The sequence below is a fragment of the Schistocerca piceifrons genome, chromosome 3 (assembly GCF_021461385.2).
Source record: "Schistocerca piceifrons isolate TAMUIC-IGC-003096 chromosome 3, iqSchPice1.1, whole genome shotgun sequence".
Classification (NCBI taxonomy): domain Eukaryota; kingdom Metazoa; phylum Arthropoda; class Insecta; order Orthoptera; family Acrididae; genus Schistocerca; species Schistocerca piceifrons.
The window spans coordinates 587980229-587995155 of record NC_060140.1 but is presented as its reverse complement, the minus strand read 5'-3'; the positions used below and the strand labels follow the sequence as shown (position 1 = coordinate 587995155).

Genomic DNA, 14927 nt, shown 5'->3' with positions numbered 1-14927 from the left:
TCAGGTACGTTCCATAGCCTTATGCTCTGCTCACCATTGGATACATGCAGTCCCACACATTTTACCATTGCGGTTGCATATTAGACACTATGAGGGTGGTCGACTGCCGTAAACGCCATTGGCCTTTTGTGACCTCGCACTAGAGGCCTTGTTTGTCAGTGTGTATGTCAGCTTTTACGATTACTTGCCTGTGAACTGAAGTCCTCCAGCTGTTTTGGGGTTGACCAAATGATGTAACAAAGTAGTAGCTTACGTTCACGTATTGGAATATCAGCTGTTTATTTACCATGACCTCAGTACAACTTCTGAGAACGAATGTTCACACAACTTGATTACAACTGAAATGTCAATCCTTGATGATACATAGAGGGTGCTCACTATAACGAAATCCATCAGCGTCATAGAGGCAATGAGTAGAGAGGTGACGTGGAGGAATAGCAACACAGTCCCACGGGGCTACGAACTTTTGTATAGTCCACTGATGGGCTGCCAGGTGCCGTAGAGTTATGGCTCCACGAGACCGTGCTCACAGGCAATCCAGACGCAAGTTCAGTGAAGCAGGATCCCCGGGGGCGGGTTACGGCTTCGGCTAGACGGCACTGCCTGACTACAAAATCTGTGACTGGTCCTGGGTCGTAACGGAGACCAGAGAAGGCTGACAGTCGGTCTGGAGCTCGGAGCGTAACTGGCTGTCAAACCTTTTTTTTAGTCGGTTATTGGTTACTTAAATCCAACCAATGAAAAACGCACCCTATGAGAGCATGCGCGAAACATTCAGCGTCACGGGTGGATCTCGGTCTTACTGTCTTGGTGTAAGGGTAAAACCGGTATATCCTACAATGATGTAATTGCAATGACATCATTAGAGTGCACTTTTAAGTTGTGGCGGGGGGCCTTGAAGTCCCGTACCATCCTCCGACGATGGGCAGATCAAGGCAGCAGGCAATTGGTAACACAGCGACATAGGTACTGATATTGGTGATCGTATGAAGGCTGTCGGACTGCTCAGCGGCGACATAAGTACCCGTCCGCGGAAGATTACACGTTCCGTGGCGCACACGTGACCGCGCGCTTGCGAATAGCAGCCTGTGACTGCTGCGCTGTTCACCGCGACCTGCACGCCACGTACCGACGCAGCTCTTGCCCTAATACGGTGTGGTGGCTGCGGCAGGCTTCGTGATAAACAGCTCAGTGATTCTTCTGTTGACAGACAATTTTCAGGGCCCATGCCTGGTTCTCGAAGCAGATCCGCGAGTGTGGTTGCCCAATATGCAGGGCCCCAGCCGTTCATACACTACATTTTCCATGTGGCCTTTCATTCCTTCCTTTCTTGTTTTAGTGTTACCCAGGTTACTGACGTCATCACTATCATCAAAATTATTGTTGCTAGTATTCTAAATAACGTTACGCTGTGCGCCAGTTCTTTCTCTACAGTGGGATCCTTTCTATCTTTGCATACATCGACTCTAGTAATTGTTACTTTTCACTCAAGAATTACATCTCCTTCCTATCCACAACGCCAACAAATACCGAACTGTTTACTGTTTACTGCTAACAGATTAGTAAATGTCCTATAAAACCGAAAAAAACCGTACTCTCTGCAGGGTGGTCCATTGACATCTCACGAAATAGGCATTAAACGAAAAAAACTACAAACAACTAAACTCGTCTGGGTTGAAGGGGGAAACCAGATGGCGCTATGGTTGCCCCGCTAGATGACGCTGCCATAGGTCAAACGGATATCAACTGCGTTTTTAAAAATAGGAACCTCCATTTTTATTACATATTCCTCTAGTACGTAAAGAAATACGAATGTTTTAGTTGGACCACTTTTTTATCTTTGTGATAGTTGACGAAGTAATAGTCACAAACGTATAAGTACGTGGTATCACGTAACATTCCGCCAGTGCGGACGGTATTTGCTTCGTGATACGTTACCCGTGTTAAAATGGACCGTTTACCAATTGCGGAAAAGGTCGACATCGTGTTGATGTATGGCGATTGTGATCAAAATGACCAACGGGGGTGTGCTACGTATGCTGCTCGGTATCCTGGACGACATCATCCAAGTGTCCGGACCGTTCGTCGGATAGTTACGTTATCTAAAGAAACAGGTAGTGTTCAGCCACATGTAAAACGTCAACCACAACCTGCAACGAATAATGATGCCCAAGTAGGTGTTTTAGCTGCTGTCGCGGCTAATCCGCACATCAGTAGCAGACAAATTGGGCGATAATCGGGAATCTCAAAAACGTCGGTGTTGAGAATGCTACATCAACATCGATTGCACCCGTACCATATTTCTATGCACCAGGAATTGCACGGCGACGACTTTGAACGTCGTGTACAGTTCTGCCATTGGGCACAAGAGAAATTACGGGACGATGACAGATTTTTTGCACGCCTTCTATTTAGTAACGAACCGTCTTTCAGCAACAGCGGTAACGTAAACCGGCATAATATGCATGATTGGGCAACGGAAAATCCACGATGGCTGCGACAAGTGGAACATCAGCGACCTTCGCGGGTTAATGCATGGTGCCGTATTTTGGAAGGAAGTATAATTGGCCCCCATTTTATTGATGGCAATCTAAATGGTGCGATGTATGTCGATTTCCTACGTAATGTTCTACCGATGTTACTACAAGATGTTTCAGTGCATGACAGAATGGCGATGTACTTCCAACGTGATAGATGTCCAGCACATAGCTCGCGGGCGGTTGAAGCGGTATTGAATAGCGTATTTCATGACAGGTGGATTGGTCGTCGAAGCACCATACCATGGCCAGCACGTTCACCAGATCTGACGTCCCCGGATTTCTTTCAATGGGAAAGTTGAAGGATATTTGCCATCGTGATCCACCGACAACGCCTGACAACATGCGTCAGCGCATTGTCAATGCATGTACGAAACGAATATTACGGAGGGCAAACGAGGAATGTCGTTAGACGCAATGTCAAATGCATTGAGCTTAACGGACATCATTTTGAGCATTTATTCCATTAATATGGTATTTGCAGGTAATCTCGCTGTAACAGCAAGCGTTCTCATAAATGATAAGTTCACAAAGATACGTGTATCACATTGGAACAACCGAAATAAAATGTTCAAATGTACCTACGTTATGTATGGCAATTTAAAAACCTACCTGTTACCAATTGTTCGTCTAAAATTGTGAGCTATATGTTTGTGACTATTACAGCACCATCTATCACAAAGCGAAAAAAGTGGTCAAACTAAAACATTCATATTTCTTTACGTACTACCCGAATATGTAATAAAAATTGGGGTTCCTATTTAAAGAAACGCAGCTGATATCCGTTTGATCTATGACAGCGCCATCTAGCGGGCCAACCATAGCGCCATCTCGTTTCCCCCTTCAAGCTAGACAAGTTTCGTTCTTTGTAGTATTTTCGTTTGACGCTTATTTCATGAGATATTTGGCCCGGTCACCATCAATGGACCACCCTTTCTAATACACGTTGATGACTGTTTCCTCTCTTTTTTAACTTTCCACTTTGTTCTTTAGCAAGTGAATTAATATTTAACAGCTCCAGTCCACGCTCATCTTATGTATCCTGTCAAATGTGCTCGTTTCACAAATAACACCACGTTGGTCAATAACCTACTGTTCTGAGCTCTTTATTCGTCAATTTGCGACGTAATTTTCTAAATTCATACCTCTGAGTTTCTTTGATTGTCAATACTCATGAATCACAGGTATCTTTACAAGTCCGAGGCAATGATAAGCATAACGCTTTTTAATGCTACCTCGTGAATTTTGATACTGTCATTGTTTGTACAGTCTTAACACATTCGTATTTATATTTCCCTTTCATCTATTTCTTTGTGCCCACACTCGCAAAACAGGTTTTCCATGAGGTTAAACTTCGTTTTTTTTTTTTTTTAATACTCACTGGATCCAAGTAGTGTCAATTGAACTTGGCTTCACGAAAATGAAACATCGGTCCTTCATAATTTTACTTTCGTTGGATTTAAACCATTGTTTAATTAAGGTATGTTTCTGTGTGTAACGTTTCGCCCCCTAATTATGGAGATATCCTAAGAGGCTATAAAGACTTTGATAGTTGATTGCTTATACGTACACGTGTAGCGGCTTGTTCTTGACGTCTTCCTATCTAGAAACATTAGAGAGTTACGGCAACGCAGTTTATAGAAATCGTAAAGCAAAATTTCATGCTTTTCCTTTATTTAGCAATAAGCACAACAACTTGTCTGATTTCAATCATTCTTCTCTTACGTTTTTTTTCTGTTTTTTGGCTGATATGTGAACCCTAGATTAGTTACAAGTAGACCACCACAAAATCACTCTATCAGAGAATCGAATTTGTTGATTCCCTAGTCGCAGTGCATGATTCTCTGCTTCTGGTTATTACGTGTTACTGCTTCATTTAGCAGTCGTCCTGTGGGCTGTTGGCATCACTGAAATTAATTAGTACAGTCTAAAAAGTAAGGCATGTGATTCAGCGGTTTATTGCCTATCTGAATGGTCGCAGCTCTGAAGATAATCGTGTGTTGATTGAAACCGGTCTCCTTAATAAACATGGTTTGCGATCTACACTGTTATAATTAATTTCTGTTATTTTATTGTGATCGCTGATTTCTCCAATAATGTTTTCAAAAATAGCTGTAGGCATCACTTGTACTGTTTAACACAAATCGCTCTGTGTAATTTTTCTACACGTTTCAGTGTATACGACATCTTGTTTCATATTGTAAACCTTCACCCCTTGATGAAACACATTATGACATTGAGCGACCTACAGGCAGCGCCACTCCAAGTGCAGTTGACAGTGATTGAGTCTATTTGCGCTTTTATATTGCTTAATATCTGATATTTACAGAACAGATTCAAGGAAAAGCAAACTTTTGTATTTACGTACGCTAATGTTTAGAAACATCTTTGCACTGTACGGGGAAATTACATTTTCACAGTTTTAAGACTGTTATGAAAGGAAATGTTTGCCACGTACTATTCATGATCTGGAACGACAAAATTTCATTCGTAACAAAATTACACGCAATGTAGTTAACTAGAGCAGTTCGGTCTTGTACCATTAATGGCGTCGAGTAACAGCCAATTAAGAGCTCCGTTATCGAATTCGAATGCAAATTGAGGGCATATTGCGCGCATATTGAACAACATTAACTGAAGTTCAGTAAACAAGTTGACAGTTTGCGAGCCTTCTGACAGCAGTGGCACTGCAGCAGTGTAAACAGTTTTCCGTGGCACTCTGTTACTGCGATACCAATGTAAGCACGCTGGCGGCATCGTTGCCTGTTTCTTTGATTTTCGTACCTTTTCCTTTCAGGCTGTTTGCTGTAACACAGTCTATGCGAACAATCGATGTGTCAACATGTTTGTGCACATTTGCTTCAATGCTTGATATGTATTTTCTGTAATGCAGCGTTATTTACATATAGACCCTTAGAAACCAAGGGGTGTAAGTAACAAAATGTTAGTTTTGAAGAAATGATGTTCAGAATTGAGACACTGCACAAAATATCATTCACAACTTAAGGAAAAAATATTTATTTTCAAACATTCAAAGCCATATTTCCTACCTTATCCAGAATAATTAATGCTGAATTTTATGAATTAGTATTTCTTATTTTTTGTCATCACTCTTCTGACTGGTTTGACACGGCCTGCCACTAATTCGTCTCCCTTGCCAACCTCTTCATCTCAGAGTAGCACTTGCAACCCACGTCCTCAATTATTTGCTGTTTGTATTCTAATCTCTGTCTTCCTCTTTAGTTTTTGCCCCCTACGGCTCCCTCTAGTACAATGAAAGTCATTCCCTGATGTCTTAACAGATGTCCTATCATCCTATCCCTTCTCCTTGACAGTTTTTCCTGTATATTCCTTTCCTTTCTGATTCTGCGCAGAACCACCTCATTCCTTACCTTATCAATCCACTAGTTTTGAACATTCGTATGTAGCACCACATCTCAAGCGCTTCGACTCTCTTCTTTTCCGGTTTTTCCACAGCCCGTGTTTCACTACCATAAAACGCTGTGCTCCAAACGTACATTCACACAAATGTCTTCCCCAAATTAATACCTATGTTTGATATTAGTAGACTTCTCCTGGCCAGGAATGCCCGTTTTCTTGCTCCGTCGGTCACTGTTTCCTTTGCTGCCCAGGTAGCAGAGATCATTAACTTCATCTACTTTGTGGCCATCTGTCTTGATGTTAAGTTTCTTACTTTTCTCATTTCTACTACTTATCATTAATTCCGTCGTGTTTTCTTTATTCTCAATCTATATTTTCTACTCATTAGACTTTTCGTTCCAGTCAGCAGATCGTGTAATTCTTCTTCACTTTCACTCACGATAGCAATGTCACCAGCGAATTCCTTTTCAAGAGTGAGTTTCTGAACATTTTCTGGCGGTCCATGAACTGTGAAATTCTGCAACTTCTTATACGCGACACAAGTATCAGTACAAGGTATATCGAAACCCAGATTGAAGGCCATATTGAACCCAATTCAATAGTAACTTTTTAGCAGGTGGTAAATTCTTTTCGTCGCGAAACGCCTCGTAGGGCTCATAGATTTCGGTTATATTTGGCCTAGGATCCAAATACTTAACATTAGGATATTTCTTTCTACTATAATAACTGCCATGTTTTGGAAATGAATTGATACATATCTTAACAATCAGAGCTTGTTTATCAGGGATCATGTTTCCTGTTTTTTCTTTTTTTACATCCTCTACAGTCTTTTGGAGAAACTTCAGTGGAATATTTCTCAAGCAAGACGACGGTAACATGTTTGTTACATACACCCAACGTCAGCAAGAGAAACTGTTGACGTACTCTGAATTCCTTTAGATTCTCTGAATATTTTCATACTGTAAGTGCAGGTTACCTTTTTTTTTTTTTTTTTGCATGCATGGCACATGTTTTGGCCGCATTGGCTGTTACACTGAAACTGAAGAGTTAATGAATGATGTTCGGAGATTCCATGTTCATAGATTCCTGTATTCATCAAATGTTTGTGGTCTCTCCTCTTCATTAATATTTTCTTTACATGTAAATCTGCAGTTTTGAACATGCAGGCTTATCCTCTGGTTTTCATCAACTTTCCCCTGCCAATCTGTATACTATTTCCCTTCATTTCGAAGTCTAGAATTTTTATTTCTTTTCCACTTTACTGGTCGTCTTAATGTGATGTGGCGAGTCATTTCCAGTAGATTTATCAGACTTTATATCAGTTTCAAAAATTTTATCTTCATCATTGTCTGCAGAAGAAGTAAACAGTATTTTGCATCCTCTATTCTTAAAAATTTTCTGACCTCATACCTTGAGTACGTATTGTGTTTAAATTCTTTCCAAACGCAGTCACTTACTTGTAAAATGGATGTTAGTATTTAAACGTTATTTATTCAATAATAAAGTATTTGTAAATTTACTCATAACAAAATATGTAAAACACATGTTAAAACACTAACCATTACTTAAACTGAGGTTCTGTTCTCTTTATTCTGTTTCCGACATTTCTCACATACGTGTACTTATCTTTTACAGTTTAATAAATATATCTAAAATATCAACAAACTGTGTAGGAAACAAAACCGTAACAATAAATCACAAGTAAAAACTGTTAAAGACTCAGCCAGGAAAACAAAGAGCAGTTTGCAACCACTTTGCAGCCAAGAGGTAAAAGTGCAGATATAACCTTTGACTTCCAAAGAAAATATGTGATTGTCGTAACAGTTTTCCTTTCAGTCACTAGGCGCCGGTACCAAACTGCGTGTTACTTGTATCTACAGGCCACGCACATTTGTGTCTGCCTTTAATCTAAAGTTACCTCCAAAATTAAAAATTGGTCATTTAGACTCCTTACCTTACAAGAGTCTCATATCTGAACAACATAAAATACGTAATAGCAGTGTAATGCAAGTATTAGCTGAATATCAACCACAAATTGAAGACGTGCTGAACCCTAACTCTAGTAAGAAGTACTCTTCACCGGAAACTTTCAAGCATATGATATGTAGAATGTCCCCTCGATAAGGAAAGAGCTATAAAGTGAAAATATATGTAATAAAGTGTGTACATACGAGAAACTTTTCTGTCCCTAAAATGATTTCAAATTAAACGAAGAGGAGATTTCCAAAATAAAAGCTCAGTTATCTCTTAGAAGACAAGAACGTTAAGAAATTCCCTACTGTAGCAGTATACCCAAGGTCATTACTATGTTTGTAGAGTAACATGAAATGAGGCACAGAAACTTTCTGTAAATTAACACTGACATTCACTGAACACATTGCAATCATAACGACGGAATTAAATTTAGAAGAAGTTGTGCGAGCAAATGTGTTCCGAGTGTTACGGCTAAATCACAAGAAACTTTGATACATGTTACCAGCAACCTGTTAAGAACTGATGTAGAAGCAACCTGTCAGCACTGCTGTCTGAACGAAAACCATAAATGAACGTAAATGAATGAGAGCAGTTGAAGAAAATGGTTTACTTTTTGTTTTTATTAGTGTTATAGCCTTCATTCTGAAGACTGGTTTGACGCAGACTTGTGAAGTTGGCACATGACTTAGAGAACTGTTCATTTTTTCTGAGTTCTTAATAGACATGCAGTAGTTCTGGATTCCTCTACAAAAAATTAGATCAGTTCTGCTGAACTTCGCGAAGAAAAAAAGTACTCTGAAATATTTTAATCTTGTAAAAAAAAGTATTCGCTTACTTGCGAAAAAAAGATGCTCACCAAATTCGAATTTCTCCCATCGTTTTGTTTTGCTCCTTTTTTTTGCAGTTTATAGTTTATGAGGTAACTACAATAACAAGGGACTCATATTCCGTACTGGTGAAGTTGGTATCCGACTTTCGAGAAATCACATTTTCTTCCAAGTTCGTGATAGATATGATATAGTTACGAGCCCTCTGTATAAAATTTGAATATTTCTGCAGAATTTCTCGAAAAAGTTATGTTACAATTTTGAAAAGCGATTCTTCTTTGACGGTGTTATTGTAGCTCATTTTTAGGTGGCAGTAGAGGTGAAATAGTTCTGTTATGTCATTATTGGTCACTGAACCAATAACATTTCAGGACCCAACTTTACTGTAGTCGTCCGTTTCTTCAACGAAAAATGTCAGCTTGAACGAAAGTAAGGGAACCATAATGATCTTCCTTAATTGTTGTGTGAAGATCTTTCGATGACTTTTTCGATCCGATATCGACCATAGCACCCGTCAGTTTCTCTATCATCGATCATTTTATAAATTCTTCGAAACCGAGAAGAAATTTCAATTTTGGTGGTCTGCAAGTTTTATGGATGTTTGTGCTTCGTAAATATCCATTACAGTAGAGCGACAACTGCAAAAGAGCACCGACTGAACAAGTTTAACCATCCCTTTCAAACAGCTGTGATCAGGTTGTTTGCGTATAATCCTTACATCCTTATTAGTAAAAGTTTTCAGTGTTGTTTGATTGTTACCTACTTCTTTACGAATAAACCTTATGGACATGTCATCCAAATGACAGCGTCCCCTGATATTCTCCTGCTTAATAAATATTCCGGAGTTGGTATGTGGTCATAGTCATCTTCCAAAGGTGAAAATAAATTTTCGCTGTCTCCAGTAACCATATTACAGGGACACCACAGATTCTTACCACAGCATCTCCATAGCACTGCACTCTATACTCTAGAACGCTTTACAGTGAAAATTAATGTACCTTACCACGATCATTGAAAAGCCGAAAAGACCACCTCTGCCACAGTTTCATTTTAAATGGCTAATTTAAATTACACAAAGACACACTATGTAATCTTGCACTTATACCTAACCAGTTGGGGGTCTGACCATTCGGTTACCTGCAGACAAAGTTCGAGTGAGGGATTAACTGATGATTTTCGGTAGAAATCTTGGGGTGCTGTTCAGAACTGTGACCAGAATATTGTTGTACAAATTTGTTTTCTTTTTTTAAGCGGTGAATGTGGTTCCCATGTTATAGCAAAAGTCGTTAAGTTTTCCTGCATATCTCTTGGGAAACTGTTTAGAATCGTGATCATAATTTTTTTTCGAAAATGGGCTAATATATTTTTACAAGATCAAAATTGCTATTGTCTACTTCGCGATATTCTGGAAAAGCACTCAGATTTTGTAGACAGTACGCGAAAACTATAGCATATGTATGAATAACTCTAAAAGATCGTACATGTCTAAAACTCAAGTGCCATCTTCACCGGACTGACGCAGCTGTCCATGCTTGCCTACCCTGTGACAACTTCTCAGCCTCAGCGTAACTACGGCAATCTGCAACCGGCATGTAGTAGGCAAATACTGATTTTATTCTACAACATTTACCCCACACCTAACACCATTACCAACCAGCCATTTCCTGGAATGTTCAACTGTCGTCTATAAATCGATGCACCTAAAATATACAGATTATGAACTATATAAACAGGTGGAATAGTTTTGTTTCGTAATTAAATGAGCAAGTAAAAATTTACGATGAACCACTTGCGAGCATAAATAAACTGAAATGAATTTGTTTTTATGAGGATGAACCTATTTTGATTGTATACTATAATATGAGAAGTTGAAATGGATTTTCTTTTTCTTTTTCACACCCTGTAGCTGTCAATACCATCAGCAATCATTCCGTTCAAAACAATAGGTATATTTTGCAGTGCCAACTCCTTTTCGTTACTGTTTTCTTTCATATTAAGTTTTAATTTAGAATTGTATTTAGAAATATGAAAATGTGCTAGTTACCTTACTATATGTAGCTGTAGTTGGTTGTGGAATGTTAACTATTGGTGCCGAAAGACAATAAGGGGCAAACGAAGTCACCGCGAATGACACACCCACAGCTACTAAAGCTCATGGAATGATTACAGTGTCAGTGTACAGTTTTAACTGGTCTTCATGAACACTTAAGAAACTCATTACTTATCTGCTAATACTCGTCATTACGAAACCTCACTATTCAAATGCGTATAACCACATTCAGAAAGCCAATAGCGCTTTCAACAGAAAATAACATTTACTCTAAATATTGAAACAGATATGACCACAACACATGTGGATTTAACAATCAACATTGTGAAAAGTCTTTACCCAGATCATATGAACGGTTGATCGACTGTGGACTTAACAATAAATCTACAATAAGGAGCAAGTGTAACATCTAGTAACGCGATTGTCAGCAGTATTATCTGTATCTACATTTACAGCAGCATGAACTATAAGTCTAAAAACTGAGGCTCAACTGCTCGATCCTCACCAGGTCTGTTTTGAGAAAGATATCGGAGCAGTTCAAAGGCGGGCTGCTGGATTGGTTAGCAGTGGGTTCGAACAACAGTCATGTGAACAGTCCAGTCCAGTGACAGGAGTGAACGACCGTTGTGGAGGTCAGTACTAGCGAATAGGGGTCCGACTGTTGTGTAGCTGACCATTCACATGAACGACAGGGCTACCAACATTGTCTCCGTAACGACCGTTCTGCGAACCAGCTTACAGCTACTCAGCTGCAGTTAAGGTGTTAATTTTTGTCTGATTGTTACCTACTTCTTTACCAACAAGGTTTGAGGACATGTCATCGAAATCTTCACCTTTTCTTTTAACGGAATTCCCTAACAGTTTTCTGTTTAATAAATATTCTGGAGCTGGTGTATCTTCCCAACGTGAAAGTACTTTTATGCTCAGTACTTCGATGACCGATTCAGTCATCTTCAGAAGCTGCAACTCGTGTTGTGTTTTTTGTGTACTGTCTGCCTGGACCGTAGCCACACACAGGAAGAAAAGCCAAAAATTGCTCATTTGCTTTATACTGGCCCGAATTCCGCAACGTTTGGCGGACACCTAAGAATAGTGGCCTAAAGCGTGTTTTTCTTCCATCGACAAAGATAAAAAGAATTCCTTGTAATGATAAAGACGTATATATGTCTTCGAATATGGATGTGCATCGTATTCAGTGCGAATATTGTATGTCATACGGGACTGGCTATTGAAAGAGGCGAGGAAGGATGCAAGGAAGATCAGCAACATACTGGACCAAAATAACGAAGCAAACCAACTGCTGCCGTCTACTGCTTCGAATATAACGAAGAAATGATGTATGATGTTAACTGTATCGTGATAGACAAGTCAACTTAATTGGGCAAAGTAGTTGAGGAGTCTATCGAAATAAAAATATCGTAAAAATCTAAAGAATTTTTCGATTTAAAATTGGCTTGGGTGTTCGCTGCGCAACCAAGATCTTGCCGGCCACATCATTCACCAGAATTGGGAAACGCTGAGAGAATGTGCTTTTCACGAAATATCAGTACGGGCTCTGAGAAACAAATGAGCATCAAATGATTAACGAGCACTGTGAATCAAACTAGAGTATAAATAGCGGCGCGACACTAACAAAAGCCGGCCGCTGTGGCCGAGCGCTTCTAGGCGCTTCAGTTCGGAACCACGCTGCTGCTACGGTCGCAGGTTCGAGTCCTGCCTCGGGCACGGATGTGTGTGTGATGTCCTTAGGTTAATTAGGTTTAAGTAGTTCTAAGTGCCTGATGACCTCAGATAGTGCTTAGAGCCATTTGAAACAATTTTGACACTAACAAACAGTTCGCAATTTCGTAGCAGTCCAGTGGGCAAGCACCCAGTACTTGAACCAGAAAACTGGGTCATTCTTCTAAATACTATGCAGAAACTGAATCAACAGCTTGACTGAGCACACGAAAGCACTTCACTATTTGCTGTGCGCTTCTGTACTTAGTATTAACTAAACGCCGAGCGGGATTAGCCGAGCGGTCTGAGGTCGCTGCAGTCATGGTCTGTGCGGCTGGTCCCGGCGGAGGTTCGAGTCGTGCCTCGGGCATGGGTGTGTGTGTTTATCCTTAGGATAATTTAGGTTAAGTAGTGTGTAAGCATAGGGACTGATGACCTTAGCAGTCAGGTCCCATAAGATTTCACACACACTTGAACATTTGAACATATTAACTAAACACGACACATTCCGATTATTTAGTTACTGAAAAAGTCTGATATACGTTAATGTCTGGTTGCCCAAAAGTAAATGTAACTATTTGATAGAGTATTGATATTTAAAGCTAGCTCTAAAGACTGTCGCCAATTTCTTCTCATTTCCTTTTCTCGAATTTTTTGTTGTTTCTCTTTGTTTTACTTTGTATCCATTGCTTGTCCAAAATCTGTAACCTACACTGTGTATTTGCGTGATCCAGTATCAATTCAGGAAGTTATACGGTTGATATGGTCCAAGGAGTACCGTCAAATGCTGTCGATCCCACTGAAGAGCCACAAAAAAAAAAAAAAAAAAAAAAAAGAAAAAAAATGGTTCAAATGGCTCTGAGCACTATGAGACTTAACTGCTGAGGTCATCAGTCCCCTAGAACTTAGAACTACTTAAACCTAACTAACCGAAGGACATCACACACAGCCATGCCCGAGACAGGATTCGAACCTGCGACCGTAGCGGTCGCGCGGTTCCAGACTGTAGCGCCTAGAACCGCTCGGCCACTCCGGTCGAAGAGCCACAGAAAATCACATAAATCACTAATGCATAATCAATCAGTAAATATGTTTCACTATGTTTTATGTTGTGGTAATTCTGCTGATAGTGCATGCTAGATCTGAAGTAGTTAAATTTGCTAACTGTTTTGTTCTTATGGTTGGAAAACCTAGATTAGTATTGTTGATACTAAAACTAGATACATACTTCATTATTTTAGTATAATATAGTTAAATGACGCTAACTAATTATTGTTTTAATCTCTTTTCTCTCGTCCTGCCTTAACGCCAATCTCACCTTCCTCCTTCCGTTGTGCCAACCACGTACCATCCTGTTCATGTACACTTCCACACTTTCGCTACACGCCATTTTGTGAACATCGTATCGCTAATACTCGCATTTTAATATCGATACTCCGCCATTATCGAAACAATGCCCTGCGGCCAAATTTTTTGGCTTTTTTTTTACTTGCTGCAACAATACCAATGTTTTCCGTAAACTATTTTCAACCCCTATCCTGTATCTGTTGGATGCAATGTCTGTCATCTTGTCTCTTTGGTGGCTTATTCAAACGGTTTCCGGGATTTCCATTTACCCTATCTACATCGTAACGTCTTTACACGTTTCTTCAAATCGTTCTTCCGTCTAATGATTTGTGCTCGTTTTAACGGTATTTTTATAATTTTTTCCCGAATTCCGCCTTGTTTCTGATCGTCACACGATTTCCACCGTTAATGGTACCTGAAAACTCATTGCCGGTCATTTCATCCTTTTGTCTGTCCGTGTGACATTCTGACACGCTCGTGGTGTTCCCTTCGCCACATCTACACGTTGTTCCCTTCCCTGCTCCTGACCGCCCCGCTGCTCCGCTGCCCCGGCCCGTTGCGACCGGAGCGTGTGACGACGCGCGGCAGGCTGTCGGTGCAGCCGGCGGTGAGCTACCGGAAGCGCGAGTCGACGGCCAGCGAGACGACGACGACGACGCTGCTGGCCGCCTCCGCCGCCGCTGCGGCTGCCGCCAACAACGGCGGCTGGCGGCTGTCCAACGGGTCGGGGCGCCTGCTGCAGCCCTGCTCCAGCGCCGAGCACGCCGTCTGAGCAGCCGCCGACACTCTGCTCTGACGTCATCCGGAGGCGTTGCGCAGTCACCATTTAAAACCAACAGCAAGTTACCTGTACTGTAATATGTTTGCCGAGGACAAAAATTCTTTCCCCTCTGGATTGATTAAAGTTGCAGAGACGATTCAGTAAGTACAGTAACAAACGATTTCATGTTGTTGTTGTGGTCTTCAGTACAAAGACTGGTTTGATGGAGCTCCCCATGCTACTCTATCCTGTGTAATCCTCTTCATCTCCGAGTAAGTACTGCAACCTACATCCTTCTGAATCTGCATACTGTATTCATCTCTTGGTCTCCC

The 14927-nt window shown here is 40.6% G+C and overlaps 1 protein-coding gene across 1 annotated transcript in view; it reads left to right on the top strand.

The window, feature by feature from the left end:
- The window catches only part of LOC124788862 (diuretic hormone receptor-like), a 317583-nt gene extending 302976 nt beyond the window's left edge, over positions 1-14607 (top strand). Inside the window, exon 10 of the mRNA XM_047256145.1 lies at positions 14424-14607. Within this exon, the coding sequence (XP_047112101.1) occupies positions 14424-14607 (184 nt within the window). The remainder of the gene's footprint in view (positions 1-14423) is intronic.
- The last annotated feature ends 320 nt before the right edge of the window (positions 14608-14927 follow it).